General features: G+C 40.1%; 1 protein-coding gene across 4 annotated transcripts in view; it reads left to right on the top strand.

Annotated features, from left to right (window-relative positions):
• The window catches only part of Stac (SH3 and cysteine rich domain), a 141,184-nt gene extending 121,257 nt beyond the window's left edge, over positions 1-19,927 (top strand). For 3 of the 4 annotated variants that reach the window (XM_048795522.1, XM_048795525.1, XM_015489525.2), the window contains 3 exons: positions 5,308-5,359; positions 5,462-5,599; positions 17,593-19,927. In XM_048795522.1, the coding sequence (XP_048651479.1) occupies positions 5,308-5,359; positions 5,462-5,599; positions 17,593-17,691 (289 nt within the window). In that variant the 3' untranslated portion in view covers positions 17,692-19,927. The remainder of the gene's footprint in view (positions 1-5,307; positions 5,360-5,461; positions 5,600-17,592) is intronic. The other variant, XM_048795523.1, reaches the window with a different exon arrangement.
• The last annotated feature ends 2,731 nt before the right edge of the window (positions 19,928-22,658 follow it).

The following is a 22,658-nucleotide window of genomic DNA, read 5'->3' as shown; positions in this document are numbered from 1 at the left end:
AGAATTTGAAAATAAAGAGTGAAATTACAAAATCTAGATAGAATGGATCAGAAGCATAAAGTCACCTGAAAGAAAGAGAATAACTGTTGGGCCAGAAAAGGACTTTGCTCATACCTGAAATGTAATAACCTGAATAAAGGATCTTTCCATGGAAAGAGATTCTGTTTCATAAGTGTGAAACAGCTGCAGGCAGAGTCTCACACTGCCATGTCCATCCTCAGAACAACCAGGCAGAGGAGAATGGCAAGCATTAGAGACCTCTGCTCCCCAGGGACCCGTGGCAAGGCTCACCTCTCTATGAAAAGCTGCTTGGCACAATGTTTTAATTTAGTTCTTTGGTGGCACAACACAGCACACCAGCACCGTGGCAGAAGAGAACTAAGTTAAGAAAGGACTAGGAGGGAAGGGCTGCCAAGAAGAGCCACATGGGGCTTGTGCCTGGGAGTCAGGGAAACAACCACCAGGAGCTGCAGGGGCAGTTTATGCATGGAAAGCCATGGGGTTTGCTTGGGCTCCCTATAGAGGGGCTAATTTGAGTAATTTATAGACTCAAAAGCATAGGCCTTTCCCTCATTGTCTGGTCCGACCCCAGGGTAGGTGGGTAAAGCTGGTGCACAATGATCCAGAGTGGGAGAGCCTTGGGAAGGGAAGTGGCTAAGGGTATGGACTTAATCAGCTGCTTAAGAAGGGAATGAACCAGCCTGTAGGACTTCAAAACTGATCAACACATTACAAAAAAAAAAAAAAAAGTATTACAGAGTGGAAAGGATTCTGAGTGCAGCCAGTGGGAAAGAATGCTGAGATTGTTAGGTGGTACCTGGATAGGCAGGGGGGATACAAATCCCACAGCCACAGGTCTGCTCATTCAGATGTTAAGCAGTTGTTGCCCCAGAGAAAGATCCTCCCTGCAGTGAAGAGAGGTATTAACTGTCTCTTCCAGAGGTTTAGACTATTCGACTAATCTCAGTAGGTGGCCACTTTTATTCTTTATGGCTATCTCCCATTTATTTCCTTCATAGCCCTTGGGACAATTTACAATTGTGTATGCATTGATCATGCATGTACAGTATGCATTTGTTATTAGTTATATATTTATTAAATGTCTTGTTAACTATTTACTTACTTAGTATCCATAATATTCATTCCAGTGAGGATTTTATTCACCATAGTTCACCTACCGCCTAGTAAAATGGCTCTTTCAGAATCTGCATTCTGTAAATATTTGCTGGATGATCAGGTAAACAAACAGAAAAATAAAAATAAAGAATTATGGTTGAGGCCAGACACAGTGGCACATGCCTGTAATCCCAGCAGCTCAGAAGGCTGAGAGGATCCTGAGTTCAAAGCCAGCCTCAGCAAAAGCCAGGCCCTAAGCAACTCAGTGAAACCCTGTCTCCAAATAAAATACAAAATAGGGCTGGGGATGTGGTTCAAAGGCTGAGTGCTCCTGAGTTCAATCCCTAGTTACCCTCCCTTCAAAAAAAAAAAAAGAATACATTTAACTATACTCACTCACCAAGCAATTTTCTGACACTGGTGGAGCTTTTTATAAAACAAGATAGAATCCATCTCTCACTGTCAGGAGTATGTCTGGTATTTCTATAAACTTAAAGCCTCTATTCCAGTAAGTGCCATATTCTAACGTATGGTTAACATGGGGCATGCACTCTGGACCATTCACTTCTGGGCCCATTACAGTCTCTAGCTAGACTATAAAATCCAAGGACAGGTTCAGTAGTCTCTTCCTTCACCCTCAGGAACAGTACCTCCCCCAGTTTCCAGCTTTATTATGTATTTGCAATTGCTACCAAACCAGCAGCCAAGTCATCATGTTTGATACTGACACACAGTTTCTTAGGTTACTGGGTTAAATAAAATCTGCTGGAGCCTAGAAGATTTTTCCACATTGATTTTCAACCTTGCTGCTTAATTAAATCCCTCACCTGGGAAAGAGTGATTTTTCAGCCACCTCGCTTTCTGTAGCTTCAGCATACAACTGTGACTGTCGGAACACTGAAATGCCAGTTGTGTTTAATGCTTCAGGTGCTATAAGCCTGTTATATCAGAATCCCCGACCAAGATAGATATTAACTGAGAATTGAAAATGACAGCAGAGGAGATTGAATCAGAGTAGCAAAATGAGCACACGAATCTGCTTTCTCTCTTGCTCCATTTCCTAAGAATGTCCAAAAATATCTTTTTTTTTTTAAGGATACTTCCTTAACAGTCTTAGAAAACAGAAAGAATGCCAAGGAAAAACCAGGAATCTTGGGACTCACCTGGCAGACTACAGCAATTGTAGTTAGGGTGAGAACAGTGAAGATGTCCAGAAACCAAACAACACCGGGGGGAAAAAGCTTGACATGTAGGAATACATTGGAATAGACACTGAGAAAATCCAGGGGAAAACATGGGGGGAGTCTGCAGCAGATTGATTGCATTCATGGTCCTAATTCTTCATCTCTCCCTATATTCATGCCCTCTCCCATGAGACTGCAGTTCCTTTCACACAGAGGTGGAACCTGTTACCCCATCCCTGGAGCCTGGATTGGCCTTGTGACTTGCTTTGGCCAGTAAAATGAGGCAGAGGGACAATGTGTTTATTTTAAGCCAAAGTCTTAGAGGCCCATGTGTTTGCATGTTTCCAATTGCTGCTCCCAAGTCTCTGCCATTGCCATGAATGTCTGCTGTTCCCTGGTGTCTGAGAAACAGTGGAAAGGGCAAAGTCACCCAGCCAACAGCCAGCCAGCACCAGGACTCATGAGTATATGAGTGAGCCATTAGGATTTGTGACTGTTTGTTATAGAGCATTATTGAAGTAGTATTTAACTGATAGAGCCCCAACCTTTTGTACCACCACATTACTGCTTATAATGAGCAATTGGCAGCAATGGCATTTGACTCCAGATCTAAACCAATACCTGTATTTGAAAGAAAGGGAACCCATGCTTAAGGAGAGCTCCCACGTGAGCCCCAATGCCTGAGAAAGAAGAATTATATTGAGATAACTCTCCAGACCTTCTAAAGGGCAGAGGAAAAGGAAAGACAGCTCTACTTAGGAGGAAAATAAACAAGCTGACCTTTCTCACCAGGGTTAGAAAAGACCTCCTCATTTCCCCACTGAGCTAGCAGAGGAGACCCCAGACTGCTTAACACTATATTTTCGAGTTTACGGAAATGAGATGCATTGCTTGGCACACCCCACTCCCTTCAGCAGAACCTGTAGACAGCCCTCATGCTTGGGAGAGAGACCCAGAGCAGACCAGATGGGTATAATAGCAGAGAAGCTCACCCAGCTGGCCACATCCACCTGCCTCCATCTCAGTCGTTAATATAAAGAGACAAACAAGAAATGCCAGATGTTCAAGAAGATCCTTTGACATGAAGGAGAAGTGATAAGATAAAGGTCAGGGCAACTGATCCTACAGGAAAAATTTCAATGAAGGAAAGAAATAGTGTCTTTAAAAATATAATACTCCCCCAAAAGATCCATTATAACATTGCAGTCATCATAGAAAGCAACTGTCAGATATTTTTCAGAAAATAATAAAGACAGCCTCAGCAATTCAGTGAAATCATAGTGCAAAAGAAAAACAGAAAGGGGAGGGATGGGGATTTAGCTTAGTGAATAGAGTGCCTGGGTTTGATCTTTCAATCTCCAATACAAACAAAAAAAAAAAAAAAGAAAGAAAGAAAAAAGGAAATTTCAGCAACTAAGAACCCTTGAATATTAGTTTTTTTTTCTAAAAACACTTGAAAAATACTTGCTAGCTTTTTTTGTTCAAAAATTCTTAGTATTTAGATAAAAAACAGAGGATCCCAGACACAAAATAAATGATGAGGAAGATAAAAATATGGAAAAAATTTAATACAGAGGGAGAAAAAACAAATGGGAAATATATAAGAAAAACAAAAGGTATGGAGACGGATCCCAAAGGTCCAACATGTGTTGACTAGAAGTTCCCGAAGGAAAGATGAGAGAAAACAGTGAAACATACAGCAGAGAAAAGTTTACAGAAATTTCCAAAGGGGAAAAGTAAGTCTTGGGATTGTAAAGGCTCCAGCAAGTACTGAGAGAAAGACGTCAAAGCACACATTCTCTCTCCTCTACCTATCCCCACACCTGGATTGGCGGGGGCAGGGGGGTAAGGCAAGAAATAGCAAACAACAACCACATCTACAACACCAAAACCAGCACAAACACTCAGTCTTCAGCTAAACCCAAGTCATTCTTGATGAATGACACAAACACACGCAAGTCTAGGACAAGATTCCAAATTATCTCAATATCAAAGTGGCAAGGAGGCAAAGTAGGACTACGCAAAAGTGTGCTAGATTTCAAGAAGTTATTGAGACTTTATAGATGATCATAAAGAGATAAATAAAAGCGATCACAAGGAGATAATAAAGAGATCACAAAGAGATAGATGATCATAAAGAGAATGACCAATTAATTATAGATGTTACCGCTAAGCAAAAAAATACCCAAAATAACAAAGGCTGAATGTTTTCTCTGATATGTGGATGCTAACACACAATAGAGGATGCAGGGAGAATAGAAGTTCATTGGATTAGACAAAGGGAAAGGAAGGGAGGGGAGGGAGGATAGGAATAGGAAAGACAGCAGAATGAATTGGACATAACTTTCCTGTGATCATATATGAATACACGACCAGTGTAACTCCACATCATGTACAACTACAAAATGGGACCTGGGGCTGGGGATATAGCTCAGTTGGTAGAGTGCTTGCCTTGCATGCACAAGGCCTTGGGTTCAATCCCCAGCACCAAAATGAAAAAAAAAAAAAAAAAAAAAAAAAAAAAAAAAAGAAACAAACAAAATGGGATCCTAATTAGAATAAGTTATATTCCGTGTATGTACAACATGTTAAAATACAATCTACTGACATGTATTCTAACAAGAATAATTTTTTAAAAAATACATATACTTAGCTACATATCATCTAAGGATGGGAGGATGGGAGGAGAATTGTGGGACAGAGGGGGAATTGTACCTTGAAACTTCTTGACTTCTAAATTTTGGAGTTTTTTAATGAAAATATGATCATCTATGTGTTGAAATGAAAATAAGGATTATTTTTTACATACAGTGTAGAAAGTGTGTTTGCTTTCTATCTTGGATAGGAAGAATTGGTAAAAGTCATGTTTATTTTATTTCTACTTATAGTGGGATTGTTTGCATTAATGGAAAAAAAACTACTGATTTCAAGTATCATATAAGTCTTTTGTTTTTCATGATTTTCCTCCTCCTATTTCCCCACCCAACTCATTCATTCTCCATTTTAGGCCAGGAGACATAATTACTCTTCTAGAAGATTCCAATGAAGACTGGTGGAAAGCAAGTATTTCTCTTTCTTTAAAAGGAAAAAAAATCATTTGGTAATTATAATTACGATAAATGTCACAAATGGAAATGAATGTCTCCTTTTTTTCCTTTCAGGGGAAAATTCAAGACAGGATCGGCTTCTTTCCAGCCAACTTTGTTCAGAGAGTACAACAAAACGAGAAGATTTTTAGATGTGTTAGAACCTTCATTGGCTGTAAGGAGCAGGGGCAGATAACACTGAAAGAGAACCAGGTGAGTAAAGCAGACACATGCACACTCCCTGTATGACCAACCCACATTTTGGATGATACACAAAAACTGGGATGAATGAAATTATAGAGTATTCCATTTGAGAAAACATTTTCTTACTTCAACCTTATCAGCATCCTTAGTATCTAAAAACACACAGCCAAAATGTTAGCAAGTTCACCTGATGGTGTCTGTTCACCAGAGGAACATACAACTTCATGGTGGCAGTGAGGAGTCCTGCACTTTTCCCTGGGACCACTCTTACACATGTGAGCAGCTACTCTAGTTTGGGCTGTGTGTTTGTGCCCAAAATGTACCATCGTCTTCTCCTGGGAATACTTGGATGTTACTGTATTCCAAGGTCCGCTGCATTTGTCTCCAATCCTAGGTACTCTTAAGCCTCTTTGTTCAGACTCCAAGCCTCTACCTGTTCCCTGAAGACCATGACACCTTCACATCATAGCATAAGACATAGACAAAAGATAGATGACCAAGGACCATCACAGGTCCATGTGCTGGACATCTCCCTACCGCTCTCTAGACATGTCTGTCACCACCTTGTTCAAGTGCTGTTGTTGGATCTGGAGTTCTTCAGGAAACTGTCAGTGTTCCTGAGCCCTCTGCATCTATGTCTTTAAGGTGCTTGCATCTGGCTTCCCCATCTCATCCCTGGAATAGAACCATCACAACATGGCTTTGTTCTATTCTTCCTCTCTTTGTCTTCTTCCAACTGAGACAGGGCTAAAAATATGCTCCAACCTGCAAGATTGTTCTGGCTATATTAGGAGAGGATATATTAGAACATGAAATTAGACATTTCTTTTCTCTCCCAATGAAGTCTCACAGTGGACTTCAATCTCTAATTTTGGAATTCAAAAGCTTGCCTCTTTTCCTGCGTCCTTGATATAATAATTCTAATATTCCCCCTGGCAATGTATGCCACTAGTGAAAAATGGTGAGACTGACCCCACAAGAAAGTACAAAATGAAAAATGCATGAATAAGTTTAATGCAACTATATCCAATAGAGTTACTCAAAACAAATCTTGAATATGTTTTTAGAACTGCCTTTAAAGGTAGGTTCTAAGTCATACACACACACACACACACACACACACACACAGAGTCATTACTTTATAATATCTAATTTATGGTTTTAAAACATTGTTTACCCAACATAACCAACCATTTTACATGCCACATGTGACTCCAAATATCTTTATCATTTTGAAACAATACACCCTCAAAGAATAAGGATTTTCCTTTCCTTTATGGCTATCCAAAGAATCTCTAGAAAAAAAATCTAAAGAAAAATTTTGAAGGAATAGCTTTTCTAAAAAAGAAGTTAAACTACTCCTTCCCCTATATTGAAGTAAATAAAAGTTATTAAAAATAAGAGACCAATAATTCTGAGTTTTATTTTCCCTGCATATTTTAACAAAGTGGGGGATGGGGTCAGTAAAACTTAGCTTTTTTATAAATGCTGGGATATATTAGCACTCTCATTTTGCATGGTGATTTGGTGCCATGCATTGAGAAATATAAAACTGTTCAATTTCATGGATGCAGTAATTCCACTTTCTATAGTGTAATGGGGAGGGGTGAGGCAAAAAGGTAACCATCAGAGTGCTGCTTCACAATGGTGAGAATTAGGAACCATCATCCAACAATCAGGGCACCAAAACCAATAGTAATACTATCTTTAGGGCCTAATGTTAGGAAACAAAGCAGTTTTGATGGTATTCTAATAATATAATGGACCGAATATTAGGATTCTGACCCAGATGGACCCTAGTCACACTGCTCTCCCCAGGTAAACACAAAAGGAGAGACGTAAATGCAGATGGGGTCTGAGGCCCTGTTTTCATTCTTGGAACCATGGTGAACCTGAAGTACCAATTGTGACCTAGGGACCTCAAAGGCTTCCTTATTATATCCCTGCCCCATCCCTCCTCACCATCACCATCACCATCACCACTACCACCATGAGCTAAGCTGAATCTCAGGACCCTGTGGCACCTGGTGGCCATAGGAGAGCATAGAGAGTAAGAAAAGGTGTAGCATAAGTGGCAAAGGAGACAAGGTGGCTGGTGACCTACCAGGAGGAGCAAGACAGGGGGAAGCTTTAATGGACAGTGACAAACCCCCTGGCCCATGTGGCCAAATCAGATCTCCTCCCTGTGGAGAAGTGAGAAGAGACCTAGGAGAGAGAACAGAGATCTTCAAATATTGTATCACCATCTTAAATGATGGTTTATAACCAGTGAAGGTCATTAAATTAAATATTAATGACACAGTGATACAATGGTATTGGAAGTTAATATAAATATCGGGGGAAAAGAGAGGATTGGGTTGGGTTTTTTTCTATTTAAATTACTTTTACATCATTAATTTATAAAAAAATAAAAATTTAAAAAGAAGGAAACTAAAAATATCCACTCTTAATCTCTTGAATCTAATAATGTAAAGGAACTCAGGGTTGCTATGGCTTTCTGGGGCCCCACCTTCACAGGTGCAGGCTGGCCCACATGCAACACCCTATCAACAGCACCACCCACCACCACATCCCACCTTTGTCAGAACTCATTGCAAGCAGCTGCTATTTATATCAATATATAAACACAAATACCCCCAGAGGCATATGCTGTCTAATGATGTTAGGAAATGTTGTCACTGAGCTCTATGATTTCGCCCTGGTTCTATAGTTTTGCTCGTAAGTGACATTCTTCACTTTTATCTAAATTACTTATATGGTAGGCCCACTTTAGGACATGCTGCATTTTATAAATTATACCACCTCTCTTTTATCTGGTTGCTTTGGACATAATATATTCTTTAAAGAGATCAAAAACCATGGATGTGCTGGTGTATTTTCTGCCCAGTGATGTTGATTCTTCCTACAATTAGTGTTTCCATAACATATCAGTTCTGCACACTCCCCAAAGAGATAACAGCAGACCCCATTGTCTGCCTCTACAGAGTGGTGGCATCTGAGGGACACCTCTTAGTGACAGCATACCTAGGGAACACCCACATCCTTGCACCCCGGCAGATACCACAGACCACTCTGCCTCCCCTAAAAGTATATGCAGACCTCTCATGGCTATTCCACTTTTTGGATTATAATGACCTGTTTTGGGTCTGCCCCTTCCAAGAGAACCTTTTATCTCTAGTTCCAATTTACCAAAAGAAAAGAACAAATTAATACTGTCTTAGGCTTTCTCTCAATAGTGTCTTAATAATGATATTACCATCTTTATTAGCCATTATTTAATCATATCATGTATAAATTATATAATATTTATAAAGTTTAGGTACCTGCAACATTTTCTTTGAGCTTGTACTCATGCCTTGTGATTTTTGCAAGTTATTCATTATTTGTTGTATAAAACAGGCAACAAAGGTTCCCCAAGGCAACATACCTTGCAAGTGGAACAAAAATCTCTGATAAGTGGTCAGGCAGGAATGCAAACACAGGTCTGCAGACTTCAAATCAAGGCTGTCTACTGAGCCAAGGGTTCCAGACCATGTGGGAAAACGTCTGAACAGTAAAGAACCACTTATATACCTTGGTGGCTCCTGGGGTTGGCACATGGCATAAAGACAAATGTTTGGGGCCCAGAGGACCCCGTGAAAACAAAGTCTTGCTCACATGGGCTTCCTATTGAGTCATTCTGTATTCCAGGCAATGGAATCATCATCATGAGACTGAGACCCCAATTCTAGCGCCATACACACCCCACAAAACAAGCAGGCACTTTTCCCAGCTTAATTCCATGCCAACACTTTCAACTTCTCCTAAGTTTACCCAACTGTATCCTTCCTGTTCCAAAAATTTAGAAAGTCTTTTGAGTAAAATAAATTCAGAAAGGATGTTCATCTTTATTGGCAAAGTTTTAAATATTCTTGCTAGCATGTATGATTGTTTTTCTCAGCATAATCTTGTGCTTCCCCTTTGGAGATTAAGCATTGTTTTTATGTTATCAAAATATATACAAATCAGTGAAACCAGAAGGCAAATTAAAATTTGCTCAAGTTGATCAATTTCCAGAAGCAGAACATCCTATGGATTCCTTGGCATATTCCCCAAAACTGTTTTTCTGAGAGTGGGCTTCATGCCTGAATTCTCCACATACTTCGTTTTCATGATTGAACTGACATCTATTGGGCTTTGGCTGGGGCATTGCTGGGGTACAGTGGGAGTATGAGGGAAAAAACCAGCCTCTTCAATCAGACATGTTCAAGATACAACCTAACATGTCAGCCTGAACCTGGAATCAAATGGGTCTGCGTATATTGTGTTAGCTTTCTGTTGCTGTGACAAAATGCCCGAGAAAATCGACCTAAAGGAGGAAAGATGCATTTTGGCTCATGGTTTCAGAGGTTTCAGTCCACTGTCATTTTGGTTTGATCATTTTGAGTCTTTGGTGAGGCAGAACATCAAGAAGAGGACAAGATATACCCTTGAAAGACATCCCAATGGCCCATTTACTCCAAGTAGACCCCATCTTCTAAAGTTTCTACTATTGATGGGATTATCTCAATAATGCCATAATCAAGGGACAATGCCTTCAACCCATGAGATTTTGGGGTGCATTCCAGATCCTAAATATAACACATATCTTTAGGAAAATGTCATAATCCTCTACAGTTTAGCCTGTCAGGTGTCTCTTGAGGTATGGTCTTTGGACAACCTGAATAAGACTCACATGGGGATCAGAATCTTTTGTTAAAAATGCAGACTCCTGAACCTCACCCTAGGTCTGCTAAATCAGAATTTCTCCAGTAAAGGCAGAAATTAGTCTCTTTTCCAGACTCCACAGGTGTTCCCATCAAAACTAAAGTTCGGGAATGGCCCTCATTTCCGTCACCTCACTTTGAGTCATATAGTTAGTTGTTCTGTGACAACTAAAGGGACCTTTATGCCTTTAGATAAGGGTCATTTCCAGTTAGATATGGGTCAACAAGACACTGAAGTCTTGTTACTCTGACACACATTCTCTCTTTTCAACCTTTGTCATTAATGTGGGAACTGATTTGTGAAATAGATCAACCCCTTGAAAGAAAACTGCATTTGTCATCCCAGGGCCTTGGGAGACTGAGGCAGGAGGATTGCAAGTTCAAGGCCAGCCTGGGCAACTTGGTGAGATCCTCATCGACTTAGCAAGACCCTGTCTTAAAAGGACTAAGGATGTAGTTCAGTTTATCAGCACCCTGGTTTCAATCCCCAATACCAAACAATAATAATTATTATTATTATTTTTTAAATCTATTATTAAAAACAAATTTCAAAATTTTCCCCCATGTTAGTGTCCTAAGTTGTTTTAGGTGCATGCTTTCAAAACATACTCATTAATTGGGGAAATATAATATGGTTATATTTGAAAATACAGATTGCAGTGTCACACAGGAATGGATCACTTTGTGTTATTTTGACAAAATCACCTCTGAATGTTAACATTCTGATCTTCAAAATCAGCATGGTAGCCTCTTCCCTCTAAATGTGGATGTGAGAGTTAACTGTGGTCACCTGTATAAAGCCTCAGCAGTGTCTGGACACCACAGGTGCTTAAAGGTCATTTCCTCACCACCACAGTCACTCATAGTAAAGCCAAGCAGAGAATTCATCTGCAATGGTTAATGCCACCCAAAAGTACCCATTAAGCACCAAAAAATAGTCATTAGGGTATTTATAACTCTAAAAATATAAAGTGAGAAATGGATACTAACAGGAAAATAGAAGAAATTTGATTTGGAAAATAATGCAATGCATCTTTTTTTATTCAATCACATTTCTGCCTCTAGGGTCAATGTGTCTCACAGTTACTGTATGATTTCTCACAGAGCTCTTGTTTCCAAATAGAATTAAGTCATCCATTTTTTATGAGCACAGAGTTTGCATTGACATGAGTATATTTTCCTCATTTTTTAACTTAAAAATACCTTAATTAAATCAACTTGAAATACCATTTCTTTAAATTCAGTCAGTTCTAACATACTTATAGAACTACTTTATTTTATTCTTTGTGATCTATAAATTTTTTTTAAGAAAGACTAGAAAATTTTTAGATCTTAAAACTAAAATTATGGGAAATTTTTTTAAATAATATTTTGAAAAGATAGAAGAAAACAGTGACCACAAGCAATTCAATCATGAAGATAATATTAACATAAATCCTTGGGCATATTTCATACCCAGCTATCCTTTCAATTCATATTTTAATTTCACATTCTGTTAAAGGTAGTCAATATATGGTCATCAAAACACAATTTTTAACAGATTTTATAGATCAGTGGAGCACACTATGGCCAAATCTGACCTGCTCTCTTTTCTAAATAAAGTTTTACTAGAATGTACCTGTACTCATTCATATAGATAATAGACATGTATAAAATATAGACAGTCCTTGGATGCTTTCACTACACTGAGCCAAGTCATTGCAACAAAAACCATATTGCCTACAAAGCCCAAAATATTTACTGTTTCGTTCTTTACAGAGAAAGTTTGTCAATCCTTCATCTAGATATACAAGAATGTATTTCAGTAAGCCCTATTGTTGGATATTCAGAGTTTTTATATCTTTAAACTATTATTGATAACTGCAATGATCATATTTAAACTTAAATCCTTCTCCCCAGGATATACTTTAGAATATATAAGAAAACAATATAACTTTTATAAGTTTTCTTTTACATACTGCCAAATTGCCTCTGGAAAGTTTATGCCAATTTACACCCACACCAGCTGTTTATGAGAATATTCAGGTCAACATATCCTTGCCAGAATTGAACATGACTATTTGATATCTGTCATTTTGATGGATGAATGCTATTTTGTTACCCTGCATTTCCTGAATCGACAGGTTAAAATTTTATTGCATATCTATTTGGCATGTGTGTAATTTCTTTCTTTTTTTTTAACCTTTATAAAGTTTTCTCTTTTTTAAGAATATTTACACCTGATCTATGTGGCCAACATTTTCCTCAATTTATCATTTGCCTTTTGATCTTAGTGCTTCAACCTTCAGAGGCTTAACAATTCTTCGGTTAGATCATCTCTGTTTTACCATATTTCCCTTATAGGTTTATTCTCTTTATCATTTTTCACTTGTTATCTCTCCCCTCCTCCTAAGAGAATGTTTCAAGATAGTTTCCACTTTAATTTTCCAAAGTTACAGATCAATCTTCCGTTGCTTCTAGATTTAATGTGGTCCTTACTTCCTTGTAGTCTTCTCAGTCCGCCCCCCCCCATTGGATACAGCATATTTCTTTGCATTTTATTAGATCATCTCTTCAACTTAAGAAATTCTTCCCTCATCTCATGGAGGGCAAGTCTTTCTTCAACCCACTTCATCAAAGAATGAGTTGTCTTTTAGGACATAAGTGCTTATTTTCTGCAATATTTTTGGTGCTTTCATCTTATGATAGACAGAATAACTGCTCCCCAAAGCTGCCCATCTCCTGACGCATAAAACTTTTGTTTTCTTATGTGGCAAAAAGAAGTCTGTAGATGTGCTTAAGTTAAGGATCTTGTGATGGAGAGATTATCCTGGATCATCTGGGTGAGCTCCATATCATCACAAAGGTTCTTACAAGAAGAAGACAAGAAGGCCAGAGGAGATGTGACAGTGGAAGCCAGAGAGAGAGGTGAAGATGGCTGTGAAGATGGAGGAAGCATCTGTGAGTCAGGGAACGCAGGGAGACTCCAGAAGCTGAGCAAGACGTGAAAACGCATCCCCTGAGACCCTTTAGGGCTGGAATATGGCTCCGCTGACACCTTGATTTGGGGACTTCTGACCTCCAGAACTGCAAGAGGAAACCTTTTTTGTTTGTTTGTTAAAGCCACCCAATCTGTGACAGTTTGTTACAGCAGTAACAGAAAACCAACCCCTAGTTCATGTGCAAGGCCCTCTGCAGATGTGATTCAGGTTGTGGGCTCTCAGATGGGGAGCTAGCCTAGACTGTCTAGGTAAGCCAGATCTGATCACTTGGTCCCTTATAAACCTAGAAGTGTGCCTGGTTGAGGCAGGGAGATGCAACAGAAAAGAGCAAAGGAGAAGAGAAACACAGGGGTAAGTGAGAGAAACAACTCAACACATCATTACTGGATTTAAAGATGGAGGAAGGGGCCACAAGCCAGGGCATGCAGGCTGTGCCTAGAAGCTGAGGCTGGATGGCCACTGGTTGAAGCCTGAAAGGAAACATATCTCATTCTTACATCCACCAGGAACTGAGCTCAGCAACAACTGAAATGAGCCTGGAATTGAATCCTTTCCTAGACAAATAGGAAACAGAAGGATAGGGCCCTCTTGACTCCTTGATTCTGGCCCTGTGAAGCCCAGAGCGGCAAAACCAGCCAAACTCACTGAAATAAGACCTAAAGCACTAATATAACAACATTATTTATTTATTTAATGTGACTATGTTTATGGTAACGAGTTATGACACTAATTGCAAATGAATCCATACCTTAGGTTGCAAAACTCAAACTGATTCACTCTCAGTGGGGTCTACTACCGGGTGATTTGTGAGTTAGTAATTCGGCAGCCTTGATTACATGGTCAGGGATCTAAATTCTTCAACCCTTTTGTTCTGTTATTCTTCAGATGTTAGCCACCTCTGCCACAGATCTCAAATGGCTGCAGGCACTCGATGAATCCCTTTCAGAAAAGGAAAAAGATTTTCTTCTTAATGCACCTCTTTTTAGGGGACTATTTAGTAGATAGTCCACCCCCATTTCTCTAGTTTCACTAGAACAAACAGTGATCAATGCAGAACTAAATTTTCCCAGCTGAAAAGATGTGTGGATTAGTCTGAGTCTAGTTTAGTGTCCATCACAATGAAAAATCACAGTAGAGACATGAGTGTTTTTAAAATAATAATAATAACAATAATAATAATAAAGACTTGAAGATCAAGATTGAGCATTAACTGTTAAAAGTTTAACTCCAAAACAGGGACCTCCAATCAAGGGAAGAGTCTATGCTCTGGGAAACAAGATTTAGAAAGAAATGGGGTCGTTGAAAGTCAGAAGACCATGAAGTGTCTCTGTTCCATATTAGGAAAGCAACATCTCAGATGCATAGCTGAGCTTGAGGGTAGGCAAGCACTGGGCTGCCTGGAGATGGTGTACCATGAGTGGGGATGCCTCTGCTCTGTACATGTGCTACCTATTTTGGAACTGAGGTATCCAGCTCACTGCTGCTCCATACTTGATGCACCCACGTTGGGTCTGCACTGCTTGCTGACCAGGTTAGGATTTAGCGGTATGGGAAGAAAATTTGTCTTGGCCTTAGGAAATCTTCTGGCTAGAGAGAAAAAGGGAGGGTGGGGAAAGAACAGGAGGCAAGAGAAGAAAAGAGGAGAGGAGGGGCAGGACTGGGAGAGAAGGTGAAAAAAAAGTGTTTTAAATTAAATTTTGCATCTCATTTCTCCACTTAAAACCCTTTAATGCCCTACTAGTTAATACCAACAGTCATGTTTGCCCTTTGCCCAGTTTTATTCTGCTCTCCACCTAGATCTTACATGATTCTGGCAATCCTAAATGAATTGATTGAAGTGGTCTCCTTCTTTTTTGTCAGTGATTATTTCAGTAGTTGGCTTGCAACCCAGTTCCAGTCGATGAGATAGATCAGAAGATGAGCTAAGGAGCTTGGCAGAGCCTAGCATGGCTTGCATTTCCTGCACATTTGAGACCCTGACAGCATTTCTGGCTTCCTCTGATACCTCTCATCCCTTCTATCTCTCTGTTGTGGCTACATTGAACTTTTTCAATTACTCCAAAGTTCTAAAGTCTCTTGATACTAGAATTTATTCATATTGTATTCTCATTTTCTTCCTTTCCACAATACCCGGCCCTCCCCCTCTCTGATTAAATGTTACTTCTTTAAAAAAGTCTTTCTTATCACCTAGGCTACATCAGGTTGACATGTGTTTTCCCATTAGTGCCCTTTCCTACATGAATCCATTCAAAAAATGTTAATTGCTTTTTTTATTGTCGGTTTGTAAGCCTTCTCCACAGTGATAATCAGTGAACAAAGCCGATCTGGCCTTTGCACTCATTATCGGTGAGGTTCTCAGTGAATGTCTGTATTCCCAGCTGTACCCAAGATGTACAATCATACCCAATATTTAAATTGAACAGATTTTCAGTAAGCACATAGAACAGCCTGCACAAGTGGGCAGACGTTCCAGTTCTCATTGCTGCTGACTGGCTAGACTTATCCTTAGGATGGTGGGATTTGGGCACACTTTGGTAAGAAAAAAGACCTACTCTTTGGCAAGAGACATTAAAGGTAAATCCTTCTCTTGAAGCATGTTTTGTGGATTCTTTCAGGTCATATGCTCTCTGCCCATCACAGGGTCTCTCCCCTGCTGTGTTTCTGGCATGGGCAATGACAGGTCTCAGCTTTTGAAATTCGGGTGGTACACCTTCTTTGGGGAGTTTACTTACCCAATCAGGATCTGGCATGATCCAACATGACCCCTGGGCTATTTCTCTCACGCATAACCCACATCTGGTCTTGGTGAAACAGCTATTTTCTGCTCTTACCAATTAGCTCCCTAAATTGTCTGAACCTTTTTCCCATGAAGTTTCTTACACAGCAGATTTCCAAAACAACATGACTTAGATACCAGTCCATTGTGTGTCCTAAGCCCCAGAGTTCACAAATCAAGCTCTTTAAGTTTCCCATTCAAGCCCCTTGCTCTTTGTGACAAGAACAGCCCACTCTGGCTATTGGACCCCTGTCCACATCCCTTTCACTAATAACCTTTCACCCATATCCCAGTTGCTGTATTGGCTGCTAACTACTCTTCTACCTTCTCCAATGAGGCCCCACTTGTAGGATGGGCCTCTCATGTCCCACATCAGCCAGTGGCCAATGACTTACTGGCATGGGGCCCAAAAGGTCAGACCCCCTATTTCAAAGTGAGATCACACTGTGGTGCAACCCATGCTCCAGAGCCCATGTGAGGTGAGGCCAGAATCATCCCCCGCTGAGTCTACATCCTTGCCTGACTCATTCCCTCGTCCCATCCTGCTGCCCTCTCATCCTATCTCCTAAGAGCACCGTCTCAGTAAGTCACTGCACAAGGTTCCCTATCTTCAGCTCTGTTTCTTGGGAATCCAACCTAAGACAGAGCTCCCCACCCACAGAAGCAGGTCAGGTGGGAGCCATTCACAACACACTGACAGCTCTCTTCAAAAACCTCTTCTAATTTACACCTGGCTACATCCACCTCTATGTGCCCTTCAGGAGCCGCAAGTGGTGAGTGTCAAAGGTCCCCAAGTGGGTTTTTGCCACCAACTTGTTAAGTCAAACACAGATGCCTTATTTTGGAATACAGGAGATATTACTGTCTATTTGCCTGGAGATAGAAATGAAATATTTGTCTTTGACTTCCTGCTATTATATGAGGCACCTATAAAATTCCAGGCACATGATAGGAACCTTCTGAATGACAGCTATCATTTTGGTTCCTTAAAATAATGTATTAAGAACTTGCACTCCACTTGCCAGCCTCTGTAATTAGTATTTTATTTTCTCACTCTGTCACAGTATAGTTAAGCTCCATTTTATTGATCCTCATTCATAAAACTGAATCCCAGAAAGTATTTACTGTCCCGCCCTAGGTCCAAAGCCAGATTTTCACCTAACTTTGGTGTGTATGTGTGGAAACTGGGCTGATGGTCTTTATCATTTTTTTAAATTTTTATTTGTACTTTTTAGTTGTATATGACATTAGAATCTATTTTGATATCATTATACAAACATGGAATATATCTTACTCTAATGAGGATCCCAGTCTTGTGGATGTACATGATGTTGAGATACACTGTTTACATTTTTTTTCCCCCACACTCCACCATCACCCGGCCTGAGCCCTTCTTGCTCCTGGTTTGGTGTTCCCATGACCTCAAGCAGCAGTGACTTGCAGGTTCTTGCTTCTTTCCTGTTGACACTAGTCTTTTGTTTCTTCTTCCTGGGACCTCAGATCTGTGTGACTTCAGAAGAAGAACAAGACGGCTTTATCAGAGTGCTCAGTGGAAAGAAGAGAGGCCTTGTCCCCCTCGATGTCCTGGAAAATGTCTGATTGCTGACCCCTCCTCCTTGTGCAGCAGACCAGCTCTGCTGCGATGCCGATGCCGTCTGCTCATCTCACTGTGTCCACCCAGAGGAGCTGTCGCACTGACCCGGCCCCCCACCCAGGAAACAGGGAGACAAGACTGGAGGATCTGAGACTGTAGAGCAGCAGAGGGCCCAACACAAAGCGCATCCAGGCTGCTAGAGGTGGGGATGAGGCTGAGATTCGGCCAGCATACCTGGGGGGCAGCAGGGCCCTAGGCCACAGCTTCCCCAGGACTCGGCTCCTTCCCTGCCCGTGTGGTGTAAGTCAACCGGCTGGAGGGTGCTCCAGTCTATGGTGTGGCCCCAGCGCGAGGTTCAGTTCTGTGTAACCGAGTGTTGTTCTGGTTCCAGACCTTTGTTCCCAGTACTGCCCAATCAGCATCATCACACTTCAGACTCCAAGCAGTCAGTCTCTCTGCGGAGACTACAGCTCCCAGCGTTCCAGGGATTATTCCTTCTCCTCAATCCTCCCAGCAGTCCTGGTGACGTGCATCAGATGTGAGGGCTGAGTTGACCTGGCACCAATGGCAAAGATCTGAGGGCTGCTTACAGGCAGTCCTGGCTGCTCTGGTTACCAATAAAGATAACCAGATCTGAGGCACAGATAGAAGCAGCGAGGAGCATTGGGGGTAAGGGGGACAAAAATCCCTTATTTATTGAGGATGATACAGTCCTTTCAGTTATAAAGTCCTTTCCCAAAGGATAGGGAGCTGGGAGAGAGAATGTGGAGAAAAGCATCCATTTTCATTTTATAGCCTCTGTATTGGGGACAGCATTTTCCCCTTATGCCATCCTGTAGGAATCTATTTTGGAGGTGGAGCTCATCTTGCAGGGAACCAGGAACAGGGAGGGGAACCAATAACAGCATATTAGAAGAAATTGGAACACATTTTTTCTTAGGTCAGTATATCATACCCCAGCAGGCATACAATAGAAAGGAATCCTTAATGCTTCATCCCTCTGAAAGCAGAGGAATTTGGGGCCTATTTAGCATCATCAAGGGGAGTCTAGAATCTCTATTACTCTGTACTTGTACTAATGTTTACAAGAATACAATATACTGTGATGCCTTCCTCCTCAAGCCTCCTCCTAGCATTCACACTTGCATCCTAGAAGTCATTCACACGGTTAAACTTCAATTCACAATGACCTTGGAATCAATGTCAGTTTGGTTTATTTTGTTACAGAGCAATAAAATCATTAGAATAATTGGTTTTTAAAAGACTTAAGTGGATGCATCCTGTGCATGTAAGCATTATTTCTCAAACCAAAGCATCATTAGTCTCCATTTATTTCTTTTGCTACTGCTCAGCATGAAGTTGGGAGCTGAGATGGGGTGGCTGCTGGTTTCACAGTAGTTTGGATGCCTTACTCTCATTTTAAAGCCAGCATCCAGAGTTTCCTCCCTTTCTGAAACAACAGGCAAACCCAGGTGGATAGAGTCAAGATGGATTCTTTGAAAGCCCACACAACTGCCTTTCTGTAACAGTGAATGCAGAGTATCAATGCTCTTTGCCTCTAATTGAATTTTCCATATAATAAAGACAACACAGTGGCTGGAAGGAGCATAGAAAACATGTGTCCTGATCTCTTCTTTCTGAGCCATATCCAGGGAATTATTTTTAGTACAATGGTGTCCAATTTGCATTTTTAAAACATCAGTTTGCCTTTTTAAGTTGAATGGAAGGAGACTGTAGTATCCAGCCTCCAAGATGGTTCCCCATGATACCTACCTCCTGATGTTCTTCCTTTTGTGTAGCCTCTTCCCAGATTGAATCAAGGCTGATCTCAGGTGGCCAATGAAATACAGTATAGGTCATACTACATGACTTCAGTGTGAGGTCAAAAAAAAATCTTTGCAACTTCTGCCTTGATCTTCTGGAACACTCGCTGTGAAAATCCTGAGACCCCATGTAAGTTTACCTACCCTGAGGCCATATGCAAGAAAGACCCAGAGAAGACAGCACACCTTTCAACAGCTGAGGTCCCAGACATCATATAGTAACTATGAATCATCTTTGCCGAACCCTGCACACACTACAGAGTTATGAGCAAGATAAATAGGGAGGATATTTTTTTTAGTCACCAAGTTTTAGAGTTCTTTGTTAAACAGAGACGGTGGAATGAATCTGACACAACTTTACTATGTACATATATGAATACACCACAGTGAAACTCAACATGATGTACATCCCCATGACTGGGATTATAATTAGAATAAAATATATGCCATGTTTGTATAAATATGTGAAAAAGACTCTACTGTCATGTATAAGTAAGAAGAACAAATAAATTTTTTTTTAAAAAAAAAAAAAGGTCACTAGAACAGGACTTTGTCATTTGAGTCAAAGACACAATGAGACCCAAAATCTTTGCAATCATCAAGTATTTGCAAGCAGTTAACTCTCTGAATGCAAGATGTCTAGTGTTCCCTAAAGATGGCCAGGGATGGTTCTCACACACACAGATTTTAGCAATCAGAATTCCCCTATGCATCTCCAGAAATGACAAGAACAAAGATAGTTATGACCTACCAGAGCCTTAAGATTTCCAAGACTCAAGAAGTGGCTAGGGCTGGAGATGTGGCTCAAGTGGTAACACGCTCACCTGGCATGCGCGGGGCGCTGGGTTCGATCCTCAGCACCACACAAAAATAAAATAAAGATGTTGTGTCCACCAAAAACTAAAAAATAAATATTAAAAAAATTCTCTCTCTCTCTCTTAAAAAAAAAAGAAGAAGAAGTGGCTAGAATGGAGATGAGGTGAGGACCCCAAGAGTAACCACTGATGAGAGGACAGGGAAGAAGGGAAAAGAATTTAAAGAAAAAAAAGTGAGTCTTGGAATACTAGGTAGAGTGTGAAGGAAGATCCTTGTGCTTCCTCTTCTCCTGCCCCTGCCACCAGCCAAGGGATGACACATACCTAATTGTACCAGGGAAGCTATGCCCTACATTGACCACTAGTGCTGAAGGACTTACTTCTATCTTGGAAAATTTGAAATGAAAATTGATTGAATATTCCTCAGGGCTCCAAAAAGTTCAGAATAGAACTTCCTTCACCCCATCCCTATCAGGTTATCTGTGGCACCCTAATGTGGGCAGTAGGACTGCAAAGAAAGCTCACATTTAGATTCCATATGGCTACTAGTAGTGTTAACCTCATAGACTATTCTTCCTTCCCAACTATACACCAAATGCATGCATGCCCACATCCCCCACTCACCCACTCCCAGAAGAATTCAAAATCTGGGTTACATATTTAAAGCTACAAGTAGAATAATAAATGATACATGCTAAGAGCTTACTTGAGTTAATACTCTTTGTTATTAAAGGGAAAACTTTTGATGGGAAGATCACACATGCAGATAGTCTGGTAAAGAAAAAAAGAAAAAGAAAAAGAAAAATCACCCCTGATGTCCAAAAACTGGTTCAAGTGTCTAGCTGCGTCAAAGAGAAGAGACACAGGAAGGAAATCTACTGGCCTGCCCTTAACTACAGTGCCTCCAGGCAGGTCCAGGCAAAAAAAAAAAAAAAAAAAAATCTGTAACTGCATGCTCCAACAGAAGCTTTTATTTAAGTTACCTGACTTCTTTACTCAGAACTTCTCAGAGTCTTTCATTTGCTAATTCTCATGATGGATATTCCAAAAAGTGGATTTAGAACTATGGAGAACTGCTTAGCCCCCATTCCAGGAAATATAGTTGGGAAAGCTCTGCCGTAGAGAGTTCTCATATTATATAGAATCGTAATAATCTCAAGGCTCCTAATATCCTCTCTCCCTACATTTCACTGGGATCCTTATGAAGTACTGAAAAGGACAAATGCACACAATCATATTGATAATTAAGCCTTGAAAGAACATCTGCTCTGGAACCTGAAATTATAAGGGAGTAGGAGAATGGAAATCTATATATTCCAGGGTTAGAAAACTTGGAAAGAAGAGTAGTTTTGCTGTGGTCTGAAAGCTTTAGCACATGCTAACAGACAAGCAGGGACGAGACTGGTGTAGATCTGGGAATAAAAGTTCAACATTCCCCAAAATAACATCCCCAGGAAACTCAGCGAGCAGGTGTGCTTCACAAATTTATCACAAAACAAAGACCCTTAAAAATAACTTGGATAGAAAATCAAAACTAGTAAATGACACCCTCTAACCATCACTGAGATTTTTCTCAGTTGCCATTCTGTTGTGGTTTGTTCAACACCTGGTGTTTTTGACCCTTAGAATGTATTCTTTCTTAGCTTCCAATATGGCATTTTAAACAGTCTTCAATTTTTTTTGTGGGTAATACAAACTTCTAATCTATCTTGAAAGTTTAATAAGATAATGGCTATTTATTTTAATAGTTCCCTTTTAAAATTGAAAGACTGGTAGAGTTTTTTATCATCTTGTCAAATTTAAATAGCTGTTGAACACCTTCCATGTCTTCATGGAAATTTGGATGTACTGAAGCCTTTAAAATGCAGCCTGGAAAAGTAAAAGACCTATTTTCAAGAGCAATGGTGGTTGTGATTAGAATCATTCCATTCGCATCACTTACTCAGGCTCTGGGGTTACCCTCCTAATTTCACCTTTTTCTAGACATGGGAGAAATTTTTCTTCCTTCTACAGCTTCTCAAAGCCTATGTACTTATTTTATTAACCCTTATTTTCACTGAAGTAAAAAAAAATCATCTGAGGTTACGAATCTTCCTCTGAGTTTAGCTTTAACCACATTAAGTAGCTATTTTTTATTTGCATTCATTTCTAAATGCTCTGTAATTACACTTTTGATTTTTCTCTTTAGCTTTTTATTTCATGTATGTGCACATAAATAAGCCATTCATTTTACATCCTGGCCAGAAAATATGGTCTGTATGGTTTCCACTTTGAGAAATTAATTGGCATTTTAATTTGTGCTAATAATATATGACTAATTTCTATAAATGTTCA

This window comes from Marmota marmota, unplaced genomic scaffold (assembly GCF_001458135.2).
Source record: "Marmota marmota marmota unplaced genomic scaffold, marMar, whole genome shotgun sequence".
Classification (NCBI taxonomy): Eukaryota; Metazoa; Chordata; class Mammalia; order Rodentia; family Sciuridae; genus Marmota; species Marmota marmota.
The sequence above is the reverse complement of the archived record's forward strand: the minus strand, read 5'-3'. Positions and strand labels throughout refer to the sequence as shown.